The sequence below is a fragment of the Thalassophryne amazonica genome, chromosome 11 (genome assembly GCF_902500255.1).
Source record: "Thalassophryne amazonica chromosome 11, fThaAma1.1, whole genome shotgun sequence".
Taxonomy (NCBI): domain Eukaryota; kingdom Metazoa; phylum Chordata; class Actinopteri; order Batrachoidiformes; family Batrachoididae; genus Thalassophryne; species Thalassophryne amazonica.
The window spans coordinates 39,431,282-39,454,816 of NC_047113.1; the positions used below are offsets into that span (position 1 = coordinate 39,431,282).

The following is a 23,535-nucleotide window of genomic DNA, read 5'->3' on the forward strand; positions in this document are numbered from 1 at the left end:
TGAATTTGTGGACCCTCTCCACACACTTGCTGTTGATGTAGAGGGGGGCAGGTCAGATGTTCCTCCTGAAGTCCTTGATGATCTCCTTTGTTTTTGGTGTTCAGTGCCAGGTTGTTGTATAAACATCAAGTCATTAGCTTCTGGACCTCCTCTCTGTAGGCTGCCTTGTCTCCCTTTGAGATCAGTCAGACCACTGTGGTATCGTCAGCAAATTTGACTATGATGTTGTTTCTGTGGGATGGACTGCAGTCATAGGTGTACAGACAGTAAAGGAGGGGGTTCAGCACGCAGCCCTGTGGTGAACCGGTGCTCAGTGTGCAGGTGGAGGAAAAGTGGGGGGCAGGTCTCACAGTCTGGGGTCTGTTGGTCAGAAAGTCCTTGATCCAGGTATATGTGAGATGGGGGAGGCCCAAGGTGTCCAGTCTGGTGGTCAGAATGTCCGGGGTGATCATGCTGAATGCCGAGCTGTAATTCACATCCTGGCGTAGCTCTGCTGTTGCTCCAGGTGACTCAGCACAGTGTGCAGAGCTATGGCGATGGCATCCTCTGTAGATCTGTTCGGTATGCAAACTAGTGGGAGACGAGTGAGTGGGGGGGAGGGGGGGCAAGTCTTGGATGTGCTGGAGAACAAGTCTCTCAAAGCACTTCATTATTACAGGGTGTGAGGGCTACAGGGTGGTCATTGAGGCTGGTTGTGGGTGACTTTTTTGGTAAGCGTATGAAAGTAAGCATTTGTGGAATAAATATTAAATACTTGTCGAATCACTTGATTAATTTAAAAGAGATGGAAATCATTATAACTCAAGAAAGGTGGCATATTAAGCTCCTTACTGCCACTGGGTAAACCTGAAACAATAAGTCCAAAATTACCCACACAAGTGCACATCAGCATTCGCAGGTCATGTGACCAATTTACCACTTGGTTACAAAACCCATAGAGTATCACTCCTAAAAATGAAAACTCATTTTATATCTCAAATTAAAAATGTGGTCACTAATGCCACTTTTCTTTATTTTGCTCAACCTTTTGCATCAAAGTTGTGGCATATTTAGAAAGAAAACACTATTTTGCACACACTAAGACATATAAATATTTTGGTTTACAAAAATGCAAAATTTCAAATATTCTATTGCACTATGCTAGAGGAGAACACATCCTGCTAGACGAAAACTGAGACAGTGCATATTTAACAAGAGAAATAAGGTCTACAGCCAGCTGATAGTGGAAAAACATACCAATGACTGTACAGAATGTGACACTCGTCCCCGGCCTCCCCTAGTAAACTCCAGAACCGACGCGTTGAGGGTTAAACTCAATCGGACGTGACCGAAATACGACACTTTTCCTGATGAAAAAGCCTTCTGGCTCACAAAGGGCGCGTTATTACCGTTTTGTAACAAGTGTTAGAGTTAAGTTTTGTTGGCGGCGGCTGATGAAAGGCTCGCGCGGCGCTCGCGACCAGCGTCGTAGCGCATTGCGTCATTGCGACGGCGGCAGTGACAGACGCACTTCCTAATCGGAGTTTATGGAGTGTGACTTTGGATGGAACACGTGTAAGTCATAAAAAATATTTTAAACAGCATTCCAGAGGTAAAGAGACGACCGTTTCTTTTCTTTTTTTTTCCAGAGAAATATTTCCTGATAGTCTCACCTGTGCGTCCAGGTGAGTCGACGTACGCTACGACGCAACATCACGCGCCAGCTGCGCGTGCGGTGTTTACTACAAATTTATGTTATCTCTGTGAATAGATTTAGTCCATATTCTCTGTGTGTTATGGAGCGTTGGTTATTCATGCTGTGTTTGGTTTCACGTGTTGTTTCTGAAGCAGTTTGTTTTTTGTTTTTTTGTAGTGTATTCCAGTCTGTCTGATGTCCAAGCAGAGGTAACAGTAAAATGGAGGAGTTGGCTCTGCGGGCCGTGCTGGAATGCCCCCTGTGTTTTGAGCAGTTGGATGTGTCAGCCAAAGTCCTGCCCTGCCAGCACACATTCTGTGTGTCCTGCCTCCAGAGGCATGAAGCCACCAATTCCCAGTTGTTCTGTCCGGAATGCCGTGCTCCCGTCCCAGCCAGGACATTGGAGGAGCTTCCTACTAACATCCTGCTAGTGCAGCTCCTGGAGGGGCTCCAAGGCTCTGGGGGGCCCAGAAGGATCAAACAGACACCACACTACATGGTGCCCATGTCCAGTTTGACAGCCAGGGACGATCAGGAGCAGGAGAGCCTACACAGGGAGAAACAAGGTCACAGTGAGGTCAGTGCACCACTTGTACCTTGTACCAGGAGCGGAGTCAGGAATTCATGGGGGGCATATGTTGCCATCATAGTACAGTTGAGCCATGTTAATTCGCGTGAGTTGAGGTCCACAAAATCGGACCGCATGTTACCTGAAACTGAGTTAATAAGGTTGGCCAAAAAAAATTAAAATCAGCTTACCTTGCCATATTACAATAGTTTCCTTTTTTGAAGCACAGATTCCTTCCTGGATGATGATGATTTCTTCATCTAGAGTGGGTTTGGGATCTACTTCTTCATCCTTAAGCTGCTGCACTTGAGCAATGAGGGCTTCATTAGTTTTTCGTTTACGGATCTGAATTTGACGTTCCTCTTTAGAGCCTTCCCGCCAGTTCAGATTAGGCTGGAATTTATACAACCCCAATTCCAATGAAGTTGGGACATTGTATGAAATGTAAATAAAAACAGAATACAATGATTTGCAAATCCTCTTCAACCTATATTCAATTGAATACACCACAAAGACAAGATATTTAATGTTCAAACTGATAGACTTTTTTGTTTTTGTGCAAATATTTGCTCATTTTGAAATGGATTCCTGCAACACATTTCAAAAAAGCTGGGACAGTGGCAACAAAAGACTGGGAAAGTTGATGAATGCTCAAAGATCACCTGTTTGGAACATTCTACAGGTGAACAGATTAATTGGAAACAGGTGAGTGTCATGACTGGCTATAAAAGGAGCATCCTCAAAAGGCTCAGCCGTTCATGAGCAAAGATGGGGTGAGGATCATCACTTTGTGAATAACTGCAAGAAAAATAGTCCAACAGTTTAAGAACAATGTTTCTCAACGATCAATTGCAAGGAATTTAGGGATTCCATCATCTACAGTCCATAATATAATCAGAAGATTCAGAGAATCTGGAGAACTTTCTACACGTAAGCAGCAAGGCCGAAAACCAACATTGAATGCCTGTGACTTTTGATCCCTCAGGCGGCACTGCATTAAAAACCGACATTGTGTAAAGGATCTTACCGCGTGGGCTCAGGAACACTTCAGAAAACCATTGTCAGTTAACACAGTTTGTCGCTCTACATCTACAAGTGCAAGTTAAAACTCTACCATGCAAAGAGAAAGCCATACATCAACAACATCCAGAAACACCACCGCCTTCTCTGGGCCTGAGCTCATTTGAAATGGACAGACACAAAGTGGAAAAGTGTGCTGTGGCCTGATGAGTCCACATTTCAGATTGTTTTTGCAAATCATGGACGTCGTGTCCTCCGGACAAAAGAGGAAAAAGACCATCCAGATTGTTACCAGCACAAAGTTCAAAAGTCATCATCTGTGATGGTATGGGGGTGTGTTAGTGCCCATGGCATGGGCAACTTACACATCTGTGATGGCACCATCAATGCTGAAAGGTACATCCAGGTTTTCGAGCAACACATGCTGCCATCCAAGCAACGTCTTTTTCAGGGACGTCCCTGCTTATTTCAGCAAGACGATGCCAAGCCACATTCTGCACGTGTTACAACAGCGTGGCTTCGTAGTAAAAGAGTGCAGGTACTAGACTGGCCTGCCTACAGTCCAAACCTGCTGCCCATTGACAATGTGTGGCACAAAATACGACAACAGAGACCCCGGACTGTTGAACAACTGAAGTCGTACATCAAGCAAGAATGGGAAAGAATTCCACCTACAAAGCTTCAACAATTAGTGTCCTCAGTTCCCAAAAGCTTATTGAGTGTTGTTAGAAGGAAAGTTGATGTAACACAGTGGTAAACATACCACTGTCCCAGCTTTTTTGAAACGTGTTGCAGGCATCCAATTAAAATGAGTAAATATTTGCAAAAAAACAATAAAGTTTATCAGTTTGAACATTAAATATCTTGTCTTTGTGGTGTATTCAATTGAATATAGGTTGAAGAGGATTTGCAAATCACTGTATTCTGTTTTTATTTACATTTTACACAACATCCCAACGTCATTGGAACTGGGGTTGTACATGCACTTGTGCCCAAAGCATGCACCTGCCCCTCCCGCATGTGGCGGGTGCAAATTTATACTTGCAACAGCCCCTCCATAAACACTCAAGTAAGTCAAAAGTGACATTTATATTGTAGTCTGAAATTGCACTGTGCACAATTTCACCAATCACAGCCACATAAGCCTATAACTTCTTCTGGGTGTCTTGGTGGCTTTCCTCACTCTTCTCCTTCTTGCACAGTCGCTCAGTTTTTGAGAACTGTCTACTCCATGCAGATTTACCATAAAGTGCCATACAGACTACGTTTACATGCAGCCAATAACCCTTTCATAACCCTTTCATAACCGGAATATTAGCAATAACCCAGTTGCGCATGGCCATGTAAACACCCTCAAAAACCCGAATATGCTCATATTCCGGTTTTTAAAAACCTGAATATGACCCATGGTTTACTCCTTTTCAAACCCGAATATCAGGTCATATAAACGCATCGGAATATCCCCATAGAAGAGAACATTATTTTGTGTTCTGTGCATGTCCTATCCGCAAGGAATCTTGGTCTTTTGAGTACAACAACTACTTGTATGTGCCGCGCGCAACCCACCGGACACCACAGAAGCAGAGGTAAACAAGCATGGGGAAATCCAGACACGGCAGCACAGCACCACACTTTTGGAGCGAGGAGGAAACCGAGTACTTCATTGGTATTGTGAAAGACATGAATATAATGTCTTTTATTGACGGTATAAAGTACAGAGATAGTGACATTTACAAGAAGGTGGCCGAAAAGTTACGCGAAGCAGGATTTACACGAACGCCAGACCAAATCACGCAGCGGTGGAAGACGTGCGTCGCTGTTTAGATGAGGATATTACAAATGATACCACTGACTATGTATACAGGAGTAACTCTGTCTGCTTAAGCATGTAAATGGGTTATTCCTAATGATTCAGAAACTGGAATATTAACCTTATCTCTAATATCAACGGCATGTAAACGTAGCCACTGTTTGTATTTCTTTGTAATTAATGTAAATAAAGTCCAAGACATATTCAGTGGCAGCTTTACCATCAGAGAGCCTCGTCCACAACTACCACAAAAGACTCCAAGCTGTCATTGATGTTAAAGGGGCAATACAGAGTATTAAGAACAGGGGTATGTAAACTTTAGATCAGGGTCATTTGGGTAGTTCTCTTGTCATTTTGATTTACAGAGAAAACACAGTTGTTTGACAATAAATGGCTTCACCCAACCACTAAACATGAGTGAAAAACGTTTTTGTGTTGTCATTCATATTCTCTTAAAAATGGCCAAAAAAAAGCAAAAATTCTGCCAGGGTATGTAAACTTTCGAGCACAACTGTATGTGCAAAAATGAAGTGTCTCAAAGCAGTGAATCATTTTGTTAAGCATTTGTTCATTTGGCTTCAAGTGTCAAACTATAATTCACGCAGTCACTGTGTGAGGAACATTTTCGAAGAGATTTAACCTTAAAATTCTAAATCGGTATGGTCCCTGGGTTTGGAGTTGTGTCAGGAAGGACATCATATCTATGTGCAAAATGTGTGAAAGTATACTTTTATCACCAGATATCCTGAAAAGTAAGAACAGAGTGTACTGAACCAAACCAGACATTGATTGTGAAACATCCTGAGCAGGAGCGATTTAATACATAATTACACTGTTCTTGTTCTTCTGCTCCCATTCTTGTTAATATAAATATCCTGTGTTTGGTTGTAAGGTGCATAAACTCTGTCTCTGCATTGCGTCATCCTATGGGATGACATCTGAGCACCACAACAGTCACTTCACCAGGCTCATCCTGCGCTTCAGTCTGAGAGAGGGAGCAGATATAAAAACAAGAGGAAATCTGCCCTCAAAGTTGATCCCATTCATGAGTAACTTATTAGTATCCTGATTACAGGAAGAAAACTCAAGCAGACCAGACTGATTGGGGTGACCATCTGCTTTGGTTATACCAACAATAACAGAATAATGAAATAAAACAAAAGCATAACAAGGAATTATCAAACATGTATAGACAGAAATGAAATACACAAATACCTACCAATGGCTCAAAAGACAACCAAGTGGTGAAAAGCAGAGCCCCAGTAAAATTCCATCCCTGTTTCTTTTTTTTTTACTACATCATAGTCCCCTAACCCGTAGGAATGCCCGGGCTCTCAAACAGCTTCCATATAGACTCCACATGGCCCAGTGCTGGGTGGATTTTGGATGGATGGATCCCTCAGATTTTTGACAGGTACTTGTGTTCCTCGCATCTCTTCTGCTCCTGCTTGGAACAGCCCAGTGTCACATTTTTTTTTTTTTCGTGATTCCGTCACAAAATGTATTACGTTTTCAGGATGCAGTCGCCCTTCACTCATTAATTTTATCCCATTACATTAAATCACTTTTCATGATGCTGTCATGCACTTGGCATGAGAATGGGTTGGCCTGGAATGCGGGAGAGGAACCTCCTGGGCCTGGTCCTGGTTCTGGTGGGCCTTGTCAAGTTTGATTTCCATCTTCATCCGCCAAATAAAGCCAGGACAGCCACATTTCCTCCAGGCAGGATCTCAGCAAAGATCAAAACAAAGCAGAAATCAGTTCACCAGAATGACCACTTCACTGTAACATAACCAGTACCACATAACCAGTGAACTACTGGACAGAATGCTAACGTGTTCCCGCAATAGAGTCCTAGACTTTATTAACACTCCCCAAGGATTTGCTTGCAATGGAACTGAGTTCTTCTCCACCAGTAACCCAACTAATAGATGTGACAGGAAAAGGCAGTGAGACAGTATGACTAATTATACGTTAATTATAAAATACAAAGAACAGATGAGTCTTTAATCTTGATTTAAATATCTCCACACAGTTAATAAATTAAACTATATCTTATAACAAATTTACAAGGTAATCAAAATAATGAGACTGGAGACAGAAGTAAATTGTTCTGTTGTGGGGATCTTTTACTTTTAAACACTTCTTTTAAAAAATGAAATCTGTAAATACTATCTAGAATAAAAGATTTTCTATGTGTGAACACCAACCAAGCCTGTGGAGACCATAAAATGTTATGGTGTCATAGTGCTCCTTTTTTTAAAAATGTCAAGGGCTTAAAAAAAACTTTTCTGATACTTATAGGCTTAAACCCTGTTCACTTTGTCATACGTTTGCCTTCATTGCCAGGTTCTCTGCCAAACATAGATGCCAGTCAAATGAAATGTAGAGAGTACAGCCTAGAGGGACTTTGCTCTATAAAATTCATAAAGATAATTATTTCATAGTCTTGATTATGGTTGTTAAATGTTTAAAAGAAAACACTGTTGCTTTTACGGAGCATCGTGTTTCTATGTGTACTTTTTCCACTTTGGGTACCTGTCAGAGATCCTGGTAATAGCGTCACCCTGAAACATAATGTAAGAGAGCTGGCACCATAGAACTGCCAGTGACAGTAACAGTGTTTCTGTCACTCCCATCACATTGCAGGTGCAGGGCGTCGCCCAGATGCTGCAGCCACACCAGGAGCCCCAACTGCTGGCTCTCTGCAGAGCGGTGTACGACTTTGACCCTGAAGAGATGAACTTGGAGGATTCTCAATATTGCCTCAGCTTCCTCAAGGTTTGCTTCTCAAACTGCAAGCTCACACAGGTGTAAAGACTGCATGTGTACACTTGAACCTAAAGCAGTAATCTAAATACACCATTGTGGTAATTACTCATTTCAGTAGCTTTTAAAGTAAAAATATAAAATGTGCTGGTTAAAGATTTATGAAACTAAAATTTGTTGGAATGAGTTTGGCTGCTGGTGAGGTTAAAGTGGAATTTTCTGTATATTCGTAGACATCACTTATCGGGCTTCTAACGGTTTTCAGTCGATGTATTTTTAGGAAGTGAAGTTTTCACCCATAAATTTTTGATTAAAAAAAAAACTATGAACCATGGTGGAAAGCTGGAGTGTGGCCCTAATACCCATGAAATTTTGGTGTGATTGCATTTTTTTTTTAAACCTATGTCAATGATGCAAGCATTTTAGGGGGATTTTCACCAATTTTTCATGAAAAATATGCAATGTGTTGTGTGGGCCGCTGAAGAGGAGGTACTGCTGGCCCACCACCACTAGAGGGCGCCCTGTCTGGAGTGCGGGCTCCAGGCACCGGAGGGCGCTGCCGCCTTACAGGAGCAGCCAGGATGACAGCTGTCACCCATCACTGGAGACAGCTGATCCCAATCAATAAGGAGGTATATCAGCAGGACGGCATCTCCACCTCATTTGCCAAGATATCGCCTTACCAAAGAGGTAACAATCTCAGCCTACACATACGTGTGACTTTAAGTGTATTCTTGTTGATTATCTGTAGGACAGCTGACTACCAGACAGCATTTGGATAAGTACTCACCTTCCTACATTTCTTGATTGTTGTTGACGAGAGGTGGAGGTGGACTCTCCACCCTCCGTGTTGCTGGGTGCAGCCGCATCCACACCTGACTGTTTCTGTTTCCTGCCAGCAGTACCGGATCCGACGAGCGGAGGCAGTGGCCACCTGGGAATTCGGGACTTGGCGGCTCCAGTATTCCCGGGGTTCGGTGGCAGAGGAAATCGGGTTGGTTCCGGTTCGACTTGGACAGACGTCTCCTATCGTCGAGCCTGCCCACACGACACCGTTGTAATTAAGCTCAATCTCCATATTGTAATCGGTTGTATTTGTTGTGCCTGTTTCACAACAGTAAAAACAGTGTTATTTGACTCCTCCATTGTCCGTTCATTTGCGCCCCCTGTTGTGGGTCCGTGTTCCTACACTTTCACAACAGGATATCTCGGCCAACGTCATGGATCCCGAGGGGCGTCAACCGGCTGTTGAACGGCCAATGGAAGACCAGGACGCGCAGGCGTCCTCGGGAGGGGTGATCGGTGAGTTGCAGCGGATCCTCGCCGCTTTCACGACTCGGATGGATTTAATGACCGAGCAGAACGTCCTCCTGAACCGCAGGGTGGAGGCTCTTGCCGCACAAGTGGAAGCGCGCCCCCTGGGCGCCGCTGCGGCTCTCCCTCCCGTCGACCCTGTGCGTAACAGCGATGTTCCACTGGTCGTCCAACGACCCCCCCCACCTTCCACTGAAGCTTACATAAGCCCCCCAGAGCCGTACGGAGGCTGTGTGGAGACGTGCGCAGATTTTCTTATGCAGTGCTCGCTCGTCTTCGCACAGCGTCCAGTCATGTACGCGACCGATGCTAGCAAGGTAGCTTATGTAATAAACCTGCTTCGCGGTGAGGCACGCGCTTGGGCTACAGCGCTCTGGGAGCAGAATTCACGGCTCCTTCTGACATATGATGGGTTTGTGAGGGAGCTCAGAACCGTGTTCGATCACCCTAATAGAGGCGAAACCGCTTCAACCGTGCTACTGTCAATGAGACAGGGGCATCGGAGCGCAGCAACCTATGCAGTCGACTTCCGCATCGCGGCTGCGAGGTCCGGCTGGAATAGCACTGCGCTCCGCGCCGCCTTCGTAAACGGACTGTCATTTGTTCTTAAGGAGCATCTGGTGGCTAAGGACGAACCGCGGGATTTAGATGGGCTCATCGATCTCGTCATACGGTTAGACAACCGGTTAGAAGAACGTCGGCGGGAACGAGACAAAGGGCGTGGCCGGGCACACGCCGTCCCTCTCCCTTCCGGTTCCGACCGCGTTCCGCCCTCCCCACGCTCCACGGCCCCTGCGCTCCGTGGGACCACAGCTCCCCCTACTGACGAAGCTATGGACACGAGTAGGGCAACATTTAGGGCACCGGATGCACAGAGGAGACGCGCCCACGGAGCTTGTTTTGTTTGTGGTGCCATAGAGCACCATGTGAGAGACTGCCCCGAGCGGTTAAAACTCCAACGCCCGCCCCTAGAGACTGGGCTAGGGGTGGGCCGAGACATTCACGTGGGACACACCCACATTGCCACACGACTCCCAGTCACGATCCTTTATGAGGACTCAACCCTGAAGGCCCCAGCACTGGTGGACACGGGCTCTGAAGGGAATCTGTTGGACAGCAGATGGGCCAGGGAGATAGGGCTCCCTCTGGTGGCGCTTACCTCGCCTGTTCAGGTTCGGGCGCTAGATGGCTCCCTACTCCCTCCGATCACGCATAAGACACCTCCTGTAACTCTGGTGGTGTCAGGAAATCACCGGGAGGTGATCGAGTTTTTTGTGACCCAGGCCACCTCCCATGTGGTTTTAGGATTTCCCTGGATGTTGAAGCACAATCCCCGGATTGATTGGCCGTCCGGGGTAGTGGTGCAGTGGAGCGAGACCTGCCATCGGGTGTGTCTAGGTTCCTCGGTTCCTCCCGGCTCCCAAGCTAAGGAGGAGGTCAGAGTCCCGCCCAGTCTGGGGACGGTGCCGGTGGAGTACCACGACCTTGTTGACGTGTTCAGCAAGGATCTGGCTCTCACTCTTCCCCCCCACCGTCCGTATGATTGTGCCATTGATTTGGTTCCGGGCAGTGAGTTCCCGTCCAGTAGGCTGTACAACCTCTCACGGCCTGAGCGCAAATCAATGGAGACCTACATCTGGGACTCGTTAGCTGCCGGGTTGATCCGGAATTCCACCTCCCCGATGGGTGCAGGTTTCTTTTTTGTGGGTAAAAAAGACGGCGGACTTCGTCCATGCATTGATTATAGGGGGTTGAACAAGATCACGGTTCGCAACCGATACCCGTTGCCCCTGTTGGATTCAGTGTTCACACCCCTGCATAGAGCCCAGATTTTCACCAAGCTCGATCTTAGAAATGCGTACCACCTGGTTCGGATCCGGAAGGGAGACGAGTGGAAGACGGCATTTAACACCCCCTTAGGTCACTTTGAGTACCTGGTCATGCCGTTCGGTCTCACAAACGCTCCCGCGACTTTCCAAGCGTTGGTTAACGATGTCTTGCGGGATTTCCTGCACCGGTTCGTCTTCGTATATCTAGACGACATACTCATCTTTTCTCCGGACCCTGAGACCCATGTCCAGCATGTACGTCAGGTCCTGCAGCGGTTGTTGGAGAACCGGCTGTTTGTGAAGGGCGAGAAGTGTGAGTTCCACCGCACGTCTTTGTCCTTCTTGGGGTTCATTATCTCCTCCAACTCCGTCGCTCCTGATCCGGCCAAGGTTGCGGCGGTGAGAGACTGGCCCCAACCCACAAGCCGTAGGAAGTTGCAACAGTTCCTCGGCTTTGCTAATTTCTACAGGAGGTTCATTAAGGGCTACAGTCAGGTAGTTAGCCCCCTGACAGCCCTGACCTCACCAAAAGTCCCCTTCACCTGGTCAGATCGGTGCGATGCCGCGTTCAAGGAGTTGAAACGGCGCTTCTCGTCTGCACCTGTTCTGGTGCAGCCCGATCCTAGTCGCCAGTTAGTGGTTGAAGTGGACGCCTCGGACTCAGGGATAGGAGCCGTGCTGTCCCAGAGCGGGAAGACCGATAAGGTCCTTCACCCGTGTGCCTATTTTTCCCGCAGGTTGACCCCAGCCGAACGGAACTATGACGTCGGCAATCGAGAGCTCCTTGCGGTGAAAGAGGCTCTTGAGGAGTGGAGACATCTGTTGGAGGGAACGTCCGTGCCATTCACGGTTTTCACTGACCACCGGAACTTGGAGTATATCAGGACCGCCAAGCGGCTGAATCCCAGGCAAGCCCGCTGGTCACTGTTCTTCGGCCGTTTTGACTTCCGGATCACCTACCGTCCCGGGACCAAAAATCAAAGATCGGATGCTTTGTCCCGGGTACATGAAGATGAGGTCAAAACGGAGTCGTCGGATCCCCCGGATCCCATCATCCCGGAGTCCGCTATCGTGGCCGCCCTCACCTGGGACGTGGAGAAGACCGTCCGGGAGGCCCTGACACGAGACCCGGACCCCGGAACCGGACCGAAGAACAAACTCTACATCCCACCAGAAGCCAGGGCTGCAGTTCTGGACTTCTGTCACGGTTCTAAGCTCTCCTGTCATCCTGGGGTGCGAAGAACCGTGGCAGTCGTCCGGCAGCGCTTCTGGTGGGCGTCCCTGGAGGCCGACGTCCGGGGTTACATCCAGGCCTGTACCACCTGCGCCACAAATATTTAAATATACCTAAATAAACCTCTCTGATTTGCAACACACAAGCTTGACATTTTTAATATATTTAATAATAATCACAGACCTCATGAGGGCCGGACAGAGACATGCAAAGGGCCGCATGTGGCCCCCGGGCCGCAGTTTGCCCAGGTATGGTCTATGTTGTCTCTCAAATTAGTCTTGGACACTTTTTTTTCTCTGAAGTCCACTTTGGTGATATGTAATTCCACTTGGGGTATTGTTTTCAGGCCTGTGTGTGGTCTGCATGTGATCAAATTACCGGGAAGAGTTTTGATCTGATTTGGATAAAACCTGGAATGATTTCAGGTCAGCCAAGCACAGAATGATTTGATTCTCAGAAGAAAATGGTTAAAAGTCAAAGTCAGAGGCCAAGATCAAAATAGGTAAACATACACCTTTGGTTACAGTGAAACACTAATATGAAGTCATATTTCACCTTTCTATTGGCCATATGTGCTTTAGCTCTGGGTTTCCCTTCTGGGAATGTGTTTGTTTGTAGCAAGTGTTTCTGAAAATTTGTTATAAATTGCTTTGCAACATTGATGCAAGAAATGTGAAAAATGAGCATCTCTTCCATCTTCTGAAATCCACTGGGATCCACTGAAATTTGCCACATAGCCATAATGTTGCAGATGACAATCCTTTTCAATAAATGTGATACTACTCATCTGAGTTGATTTAACTCTCAGAGCCCTGATGACACTGTCCTGCATCCTGGTCAACCTTTCATCACATTTGTCTCTCTCTCTTCCACAGCATGTCTTTTTCCTGATTCTCTCCCTCAGCCCCAACCAGTCCCAGCAGAAGACTGCCCCTCCCTGAGCCTGGTTCTGCTGGAGATTTCTTCCTGTTAAAAGGGAGTTTTTCCTTCCCACTGTCGCCAAGTGTTTGCTCATAGGGGGTCGTTTTGACTGTTGGGGTTTTTCTGTAATTATTGTATGGCTTTTGCCTTACAATGTAAAGTGCCTTGGGGCAACTGTTTGTTGTGATTTGGCGCTATATAAATAAAATTGATTTGATTTGATATTTGTATGAATAGATCATGTCTTTACACAGTGTCAAGACAAATATTTGTCTCTCATTCACAAAAGCTGAAATTGTTCTGAACTTTTTGATATGGAACACACAAGAATTGAACTCAAAGAAAGTACCTTAACAGGTGATTTTTTTTAAGGTAACACTAAAACTGTTTAAGGATCTGTGGCCTATTCTTGGGCCAACTGTACTGGAAATTATCAATCTGTCATTAACCTCTGGATCTGTTTTGAAATGTTTTAAATCTGCAGTGATTAAACCATCACTTAAAAAATCAAATCTTGACCCTAGTGTATTGAAAAATTACAGGCCGATATCAAATCTATCATTCTATTCCAAAATTTTAGAAAAGGTGGTTTCACGGCAGCTCGTAGACCACCTCACTGGGAATCTTTTTGAGCCGTGGCAGTCTGCTTTGAGGAAAAATCATTCCATAGAGACAGCACTCCCTAAAGTAGTGAATGATCTTCTGGGAACAATGGATTCAGACACCACTACTGATGTGGTGTTGTTAGATCTTAGTGCTGCGTTTGATACTGTGGATCATCATATTTAGCTCGATAGGTTGGAGAATCTTTTTGGGATTACGGGAAGTGCCCTTGCGTAGTTGACGTCATACCTGTCCAGTCGTTCTCAATGTGTTTTGTTTAATAACACTACCTCTAACCTGAGTGACATGAGATTCGGGGTTCCACAGGGATCCATTTTATGCCCCTTACTTTTCTCCTTGTATGTAGCACCCCTTGAGTGTATACTGCGGTGTTTTGGGATTGCCTTTCATTGTTATGCTGATGATACTCAGTTGTACATGCTGATAACTGCGGGAAATCTCATTCCCATAAAATCCCCGGAGGATTTTACTCATCACTCATCTTCAACTGCTTTTCTGGCTTTCCCGTGCCACATTGACCACATCTTTCTGGGGGATCCCGAGGCGTTCCCAGGCCAGTGTGGAGATATAATCTCTCCACCTAGTCCTGGGTCTTCCTTGGGGTCTCCTCCCAGATGGACGTGCCTGGAACACCTCCCTAGGGAGACACCAGGAGGCATCCTTACCAGATGCCTGAATGACCTCAGCTGGCTCCTTTCAACGCAAAGGACCAGTGACTCTACTCCAACCTCCCCACGGATGACCAAACTTCTCACCCTATCTCTAAGGGAGACACCAGCCACCCTCTTGAAGAAGCCCATTTCGGCCTCTTGTACCTGCAATCTACAACCCCAATTCCAGTAAAGTTGGAACATTGTGTAAAATGTAAATAAGAACAGAATACAATGATTTGCAAATCGTCTTCAACCTATATTCAATTGACTACACCACAAAGACAAGATATTTAATGTTCAAACTGATAAACTTTATTGTTTTTGTGCAAATATTTGCTCATTTTGAAATGGATGCCTGCAACACATTTCAAAAAAGCTGGGACAGTGGTATGTTTACCACTGTGTTACATCACCTTTCCTTCTAACAACACTCAGTAAGCGTTTGGGGACTGAGGACACTAATTGTTGAAGCTTTGTAGGTGGAATTCTTTCCCATTCTTGCTTGATGTACGACTTCAGTTGTTCAACAGTCCAGGGTCTCCATTGTTGTATTTTGTGCTTCATAAATGCGCCACACATTTTCAATGGGTGACAGATCTGGACTGCAGGCAGTACCTGCACTCTTTTACTACGAAGCATGTGCAGAATGTGGCTTGGCATTGTCTTGCTGAAATAAGCAGGGACGTCCATGAAAAATGCTTGGATGGCAGCATGTGTTGCTCCAAAACTTGGATGTACCTTTCAGCATTGATGGTGCTATCACAGATGTGTAAGTTGTCCATGCCATAGGCACTAACACACCCCCATACCATCACAGATGCTGGCTTTTGAACTTTGCGCTGGTAACAATCTGGATGGTCTGTTTCCTCTTTTGACCGGAGGACACGACGTCCATGATTTCCAAAAACAATTTGAAATGTGGACTCATCAGACCACAGCACACTTTTCCACTTTGCGTCTGTCCATTTCAAATGAGCTTGGGCCCAGAGAAGGTGGTGGCGTTTCTAGATGTTGTTGATGTATGGCTTTCGCTTTGCATGGTAGAGTTTTAACTTGCACTTGTAGATGTGCAATGAACTGTGTTAACTGACAATGGTTTTCTGAAGTGTTCCTGAGCCCACACGGTAAGATCCTTCACACAATGATGTCGGTTTTTAATGTAGTGCTGCCTGAGGGATCGAAGGTCATGGGCATTCAGTGTTGGTTTTCAGGCTTGCCGCTTACGTGCATAAACTTCTCCAGATTCTCTAAATCTTCTGATTATATTATGGACTGTGGATGATGGAATCCCTAAATTCCTTGCAATTGATTGTTGAGAAACATTGTTCTTAAACTGTTGGACTATTTTTTCACGCAGTTGTTCACAAAGTGGTGATCCTCACCCCATCTTTGCTTGTGAACGGCTGAGCCTTTTGGGGATGCTCCTTATATACCTAGTCATGACACTCACAATTCCCTCAGTTCCTAAACGCTTATTTAGTGTTGTTAGAAGGAAAGGTGATGTAACAAAGTTGTAAAAGTTTATCAGTTTGAACATTAAATATCTTGTCTTTGTGGTGTATTCAGTTGCATATAGGTTGAAGAGGGTTTGCAAATCATTATATTCTGTTTTTAATTTACAATTCAGACAACGTCCCAACTTCATTGAAATTGGGGTTGTAGTTCTTTCGGTCATGACCCTACTCTCATGACCATAGGTGAGAGTAGGAACGAAGGTTGACCAGTAGATCGAGAGCTTCACCTTTTGGCTCAGCTCCCTTTTCATCACAACAGTACGGTAGAGCGAATGCAATACTGCCCCTGCTGCCCCGATTCTCCGGTCACTCTCACGCACCATTGTCCCCTCGCTCGTGAACAAGACCCCGAGGTACTTGAACTCCTTCACTTGGGGCAAGACCGTATTCCCTACCTGTAGTAGGCAATCCATCGGTTTCCTGCTGAGAACCATGGCCTCAGATTTAGAGGTGCTGATCCTCATCCCAGCTGCTTCACAGTCAGCTGTGAACCGATCCAGTGAGTGTTAGAGGTCACCGGCCAATGAAGCCAACAGGACCACATCATCTGCAAAAAGCAGTGATGAGACCCTGAGCCCATCAAACCGGAAACCCTCCTCCCCCGACTACGCCTCAATATCCTGTCCATGAATGTCACAAACAGGATTGGTGACAAGGCGCAGCCCTGGCAGAGGCCGAACCTCCTCCGGAAATGAGTCCGAATTATTGCCAAGCAGTAAATGATGGTTCTTTGTCCAACGAGACATCAGTATCAATTTGACCAGCTGGCGCTCAGCCTGGTTTCATGTGTCACACATCATACGGACAAAGTGAGGAACCTTGGGGTAATTTTTGAGCCCACGTTGTCCTTTGACCTTCACATCAGGGATGTTATTAGGGCTGCTTTTTTCCATCTGTGAAATATAGCAGGGATCCGCCCCATCCTGTCTGTGGCTGATGCTGAGACCCTGATTCATGCTTTTGTTTCTTCTGGACTAGATTATTGTAATGTCCTATTTTCAGGGTTATCGCAGTCCAGCATTACGGTCTTCAGCTGGTTCAGAACGCTGCTGCCAGACTTTTGACACAAAGCAGAAGGTTTGAACATATCACACCCATTTTGGCATTTTTACACTCGCTCCCTGTCTCTGTGAGAGCAGATTTTAAGTTTTTATTATTGACTTATAAGGTTGTTCAGGGACTGGCGCCGTTTTATCTGGCCGAGCTGGTGCAAACCTACGTGCCGGCCCGGGCTTTGCGGTCGCAGGATGTGGGACTTCTCCATGTTCCCAGGGTGAAAAACAAGTCAGCGGGTCAAAGAGCTTTTTCTTATTGTGCACCCGCTCTGTGGAACAGTCTTCCTGCGACCGTGGAGTCCATGGACATTTTTAAGTCAAGACTTAAAACATATTTTTATTCTCTTTCTTATGAATAGTTTTTATTTTTTGTCTGTTTTATTCTTTTACTTCTGTTTTTAATTATGTATTTTAATTTTTTCATTTTTATTTATTTATTTAATTTTTTTTAAATGTTGAACTGTTCTGTGTGAGGTGCCTTGAGATGGCTTTTGTTGCGATTTGGCGCTTTATAAGCTGATTAAATTGAAATTGAATCCAAAACCGGATACGGATCACCTCCCAAATTTAATGGGTTCTTCCATGGCCTAATATGTATCTGTGTTGAAAATTTTGTGAAAATCCGTGCAGTAGTTTTGACGTAATCCTGCTAACAGACAGACAAATAAATAAATAAATGCTGATGATTTTATTACGTCCTTGGCGGACGTAATTATGCCACATCATTTGTCTGATCATAGTGGTTCCAAAAAGGCATGATTTGGACTAGTGACAAATGTAAATTCAGTGTTTACAGGAGTCAGAAGATAAGTTGCCCCAATTTTGGTCAAATGTGATGGAACTTACTGGTTGAGCTAATCGGATTCTAAAAAGAAACGTTTTGCACCATCTGTCATGCGTACTGATCATGCTATGGGGTAACGTATGTCATGCGTCACTGAATCCAATGTTGATCTCTTTTGACCATGACTTTGGAGACCAAGCATGTGACACTGTCAAAACTCTTCCATTTATTTATCCTTTTAGCTCAACTAATAATTTACATCACATTTCACCAAAACTGAGGCAACTTTAACTTTTGACCCTCATACAAAAACAAACTGATGTTTATAACCATTTTTGCTGCTTTTGCCCAATAACTCAATAACATTCAATCATAAATAGTCCAAGCTATACTTTTTTGAACAAATCATGTGGTAAAATTACCAGAGCAGGGGTCGTGGCCAAGTGGTTAGTGCGCTTGGTTTCAGCGCAGAAGGTTCCCGGTTCACACTCCACCACCTGCCACATTTGTCCACGTCAGGAAGGGCATCCGGTGGAAAACGTGCCAAATCAACATGTGGATCCACCTTGGATCTGCTGTGGTGACTCCAAATGAAAACAAGGGAGCAACTGAAGGGACTTACTTTTAACGTGGCATGATTGGAGTCTTTTTAAATGTTCACCCCCTGTTTAATCCTTCATTGGCCATACCTAGCTATACAACCCCTGGCAAAAATTATGGAATCACTGGCCTCGGAGGATGTTCATTCTTTTGTTTAATTTTGTAGAAAAAAAGCAGATCACAGACATGACACAAAACTAAAGTCATTTCAAATGGCAACTTTCTGGCTTTAAGAAACACTATAAGAAATCAAGAAAAAAAATTGTGGCAGTCAGTAACGGTTACTTTTTTAGACCAAGCAGAGGGAAAAAAAATATGGACTCACTCAATTCTGAGGAATAAATTATGGAATCACCCTGTAAATTTTCATCCCCAAAACTAACACCTGCATCACATCAGATCTGCTCGTTAGTCTGCATCATTTTTTTTGTTTTTTTTGCCAGCTTGCACTCGGCGGAGACGGACGCACTTTTCTCTTCTCCCTCCCTCCTTATCTTTCCTGCTTCTGTGGCGTGTTGTCTGTGAGGCTGCAGCTTTGCTCTTCTGGAAAACGACAAAAATGGATCTGTTAAAGTGGTCTCTGAACGCAATTGACACTATTTTTTCTACAAGACATTCGGGGGCGGAGGACCCAACCTGTCCTGCCGGGATGCATGTGATGGGTTACGTGATGGACTCGTGGAGGAGATGGCAGGTCATGTGCCTTTACATGCTTTCTGTGGAGGACGTCGAAGATGTGTATATATTCGGCTTGGTGGTGACCGGCTTTCTGCTGTGTGGAGCGGGCATGGCGCTGGTTTACCGGAAAATCAAGAAAGTGGAAGCAGCTTTGATTGGGCCTTCCAGGCTGCCCTACATGATTGATTCGATTGGGAAGGCAGTGGCTGCGCAGTCGGCGGGTGTTAACTGCACGCTGGAAAACATCTCGGGTAGGATTGCAGCTCTGGAAACCCGCTTTGACCATCTGTGAAGACCACATTCTACATTCAGATGCATTGAGAGCCACTCTGTTCTCAGAACTGTGGAATCTTTCAGGCGTCTGCTAATCTGGTTATTCATTTGGCCTCCCCAACACAGCTGCACTTCAAGGTCAATGTGATAAAAAACCTCCTCCCTGGTCATCCCCCCTCCCCTCAGCTTCTCCAGCTCTGACGTTGACTGTGGACAGTGGACTGCTCAGGGCTGAGCCCCTCCCCCTCCAGGATTGTTGGACAAGGCCGTTGACGGCGCCAAATAGGCTGCCTCCAGAGTGTTCTGATAAACTGGACCTTCAAATCTCGGTTGTCGTCAAGCGTCCTTGCTTTGTCTGTGTGATTATTGTTTTTCTGTGCTGATGGGGATTTTTTTCCTCATTGCTGCTGTGTAACGCAGCGGCTATGAGGGTTTTTTTTTCTCCTTTTCCCTCGTGTTTTGCTTTTCAATATATGTTTATGTACCGGGCCGGCCTATGTGTGTTGTGTGTTATGTGTGTGTCGTTTGTTATGGGTCGGTCTTGGTCTGCTCAGCCCTGCTGTTGACCAAGGCAGGGATGTACATCTGGAGCTGGTCCCCGGGCACCTAATGGCGACTTCTGCTCCTACTGGCAATTAGGATGGGTTAAATGCAGTAGACACATTTCATTGTGCAGGGAACATGTTCTTCTGTGCATATGACAATAAAATTCCTTTGAAAAGGAGTGATCACACCTTGGAGAGATGTTGCACCAAGTGGACTGACATGAATCATGGCTCCAACACGAGAGATGTCAATTGAAACAAAGGAGAGGATTATCAAACTCTTAAAATAGGGTAAACTCTGCTGGTTCACCGGAAAATCAAGAAAGTGGAAGCAGCTTTGATTGGTCGTTCCAAGCTGCCCTATATGATTGATTCGATTGGGAAGGCAGTGGCTGCGCAGTCGGCGGGGGTTAACCGCGCGTTGGAAAACATCTCGAGGAAGATCGCAGCCCTGGAAACCTGCTATGACTGTCTGTGAAGACCACATTCTACATTTCAGATGCATTGAGAGCCACTCTGTTCTCAGAACTGTGGAATCATTCAGGCGTCTGTTAATCTGGCTATTCATTTGGCTTCCCCAAATACAGCTGCACTTCAAGGTCGCTGTGATAAGAACCTCCTCAGAAGATCAACACTTAAGCCTCGCTCCCTGGTCTTCCCCCCTCCCCTCAGCTTCTCCAGCTCTGACGTGAACTGTGAACTGTCCAGGACTTTCTCAGACTGCGCAGGGCTGTTCCCTTCCCCCTCCAGACTGTCGGACAAGGCCGTTGACGGCGCCGAACTGGCTGCCTTCCGGAGTGTTCTGATAAACTGGTCCTTTCAAATCTCGGTTGTCGTCCTGTGTCCTTGTTTTGTCTCTGTGATTATTGTTTTTTGTGCTGATGGGATTTTTTTTTTCCTCATTGCCGCTGTGTAATGCAGCAGCTATGAGGGTTTTTTTTCTTCTCCTTTTCCCTCGTGTTTTGCTTTCATATATATGTTTTATGTACCGGACCGGCCTATGTGTTGTGTGTTGTGTGTGTTGTTTGTTATGGGTCGGTGTTGGTTTGCTCAGCCCTGCTGTTGACCAAGGCAGGGATGTACATCTGGAGCTGGTCCCCGGGCGCCTAATGGCGACCTCTGCTCCTACTGGCAAATAGGATGGGTTAAATGCAGTAGCCACATTTCATTGTGCAGGGAAGATGTTCTTCTGTTCTGTGCATATGACAATAAAATTTCCTTGATTCCTTGATTCCTTGAAATCATCACGCAATGTTGCAAAAGATGTTGGTTGTTCACAGTCAGCTGTGTCTAAACTCTGGACCAAATACAAACATGGGAAGGTTGTTAAAGGCAAACATACTGGTAGACCAAGGAAGACATCAAAGTGTCAAGACAGAAAACTTAAAGCAATATGTCTCAAAAATCGAAAATGCACAACAAAACAAATGAGGAACGAATGGGAGGAAACTGGAGTCAACGTTTGTGACCGAACTGTAAGAAGCCGCCTAAAGGAAATGGGATTTACATACAGAAAAGCTAAACGAAAGACATCAACACCTAAACAGAAAAAAAACAAGGTTACAATGGGCTAAGCAAAAGCAATCGTGGACTGTGGATGACTGGATGAAAGTCATATTCAGTGATGAATCTCACATCTGCATTCGGCAAGGTGATGAAGCTGGAACTTTTGTTTGGTGCCGTTCCAATGAGATTTATAAAGATGACTGCCTGAAGAGAACATGTAAATTTCCACAGTCATTGATGATATGGGGCTGCATGTCAGGTAAAGGCACTGGGGAGATGGCTGTCATTACATCATCAATAAATGCACAAGTTTACGTTGATATTTTGGACACTTTTCTTATCCCATCAATTGAAAGGATGTTTGGGGATGATGAAATCATTTTTCAAGAAGATAATGCATCTTGCCATAGAGCAAAAACTGTGAAAACATTCCTTGCAAAAAGACACATAGGGTCGATGTCATGGCCTGCAAATAGTCCGGATCTTAATCCAATTGAAAATCTTTGGTGGAAGTTGAAGAAAATGGTCCATGACAAGGCTCCAACCTGCAAAGCTGATCTGGCAACAGCAATCAGAGAAAGTTGGAGCCAGATTGATGAAGAGTACTGTTTGTCACTCATTAAGTCCATGCCTCAGAGACTGCATGCTGTTATAAAAGCCAGAGGTGGTGCAACAAAATACTAGTGATGTGTTGGAGCGTTCTTTTGTTTTTCATGATTCCATAATTTATTCCTCAGAATTGAGTGATTCCATATTTTTTTCCCCTCTGCTTGGTCTAAAAAAGTAACCGTTACTGACTGCCACAATTTTTTTTTCCTGATTTCTTATAGTGTTTCTTAAAGCCACAAAGTTGCCATTTGAAATGACTTTGATTCCATAATTTTTGCCAGAGGTTGTAGCTACCACCCTGGGATAGCTATCATAGGTAAATATTAACTCAGGGTATATATACAGTGAGGAAAATAAGTATTTGAACACCCTGCGATTTTGCAAGTTCTCTCGCTTAGAAATCATGGAGGGGTCTGAAATTTTCACCTTAGTTGCATGTCCACTGTGAGAGACATAATCTAAAAAAAACATCTGGAAATCACAATGTATGTTTTTTAATAATTTATTTGTATGTTACTGCTGCAAATAAGTATTTGATCACCTACCAACCAGCAAGAATTCTGGCTCACACAGACCTGTTAATTTTCCTTTAAGAAGCCCTCTTATTCTGCACTCTTTACCTGTATTTGTTTGAACTTGTTACCTGTATAAAAGACACCTGTTCACACACTCAATCAATCACACTCCAACCTGTCCACCATAGCCAAGACCAAAGAGCTGTCTAAGGACACCAGGGACAAAACTGTAGACCTGCACAAGGCTGGGATGGACTACAGGACAACAGGCAAGCAGCTTGGTAGAAGACAACAACTGTTATGATTATTTATTAGAAAGTGGAAGAAACACAAGATGACTGTCAGTCTCCCTTGGTCTGGGATTCCATGCAAGATCTCACTTTGTGGGGTAAGGATGATTCTGAGAAAGCTCAGAACTAGACAGGAGGACCTGGTCAATGACCTGAAGAGAGCTGGGACCACAGTCACGAAGATTACATTAGTAACACATGATGCTGTCATGGTTTAAAATCCTGCAGGGCAGCAAGGTCCCCCTGCTCAAGCCAGCACATGTCCAGGCCCGTTTGAAGTTCACCAGTGATCCAGAGGAGGCATGGGAGAAGGTCATGTGGTCAGATGAGACCAGAATAGAGCTTTTTGGAATCAACTCCTCTTACCATGTTTAGAGGATGAGAACAACCCCAAGAAAACCATCCCAACCGTGAAGCATGGGGGTGGAAACATCATACTCTGGGGGTGCTCTTCTGCAAAGGGGACATGACGACTCTACCGTATTGAAGGGAGGATGGATGGGGTCATGTATTGCGAGATTTTGGCAAACAACCTCCTTCCCTCAGTAAGAGCATTGAAGATAGGTCATGGCTAGGTCTACCAGCATGACAATGACCCCACACAGCCTGGGCAACTAAGGAGGGGTCTCTGTAAGAAGCATTTCAAGGTCCTGGAGTGGCCTGGCCATTCTACAGACCTTGGAGCGAGCTGAAACTCCAAACCTGAAAGATTTGGAGAAGATCTATATGGAGGAATGGACAAAAATCCC

General features: G+C 45.2%; 1 protein-coding gene across 5 annotated transcripts in view; it reads left to right on the plus strand.

Moving 5' to 3' along the window:
• The first annotated feature begins 1,310 nt into the window (after positions 1-1,310).
• sh3rf2 (SH3 domain containing ring finger 2) overlaps positions 1,311-23,535 on the plus strand; it is a 54,195-nt gene continuing 31,970 nt past the window's right edge. The window contains exons 1-3 of one of the 5 annotated variants that reach the window (XM_034181432.1): positions 1,311-1,714; positions 1,863-2,252; positions 7,723-7,854. In XM_034181432.1, the coding sequence (XP_034037323.1) occupies positions 1,896-2,252; positions 7,723-7,854 (489 nt within the window). In that variant the 5' untranslated portion in view covers positions 1,311-1,714; positions 1,863-1,895. Of the gene's footprint in view, positions 1,715-1,852; positions 2,253-7,722; positions 7,855-23,535 lie in introns of all 5 variants that reach the window. The other 4 variants (XM_034181431.1, XM_034181435.1, XM_034181433.1 and 1 more) reach the window with 4 other exon arrangements.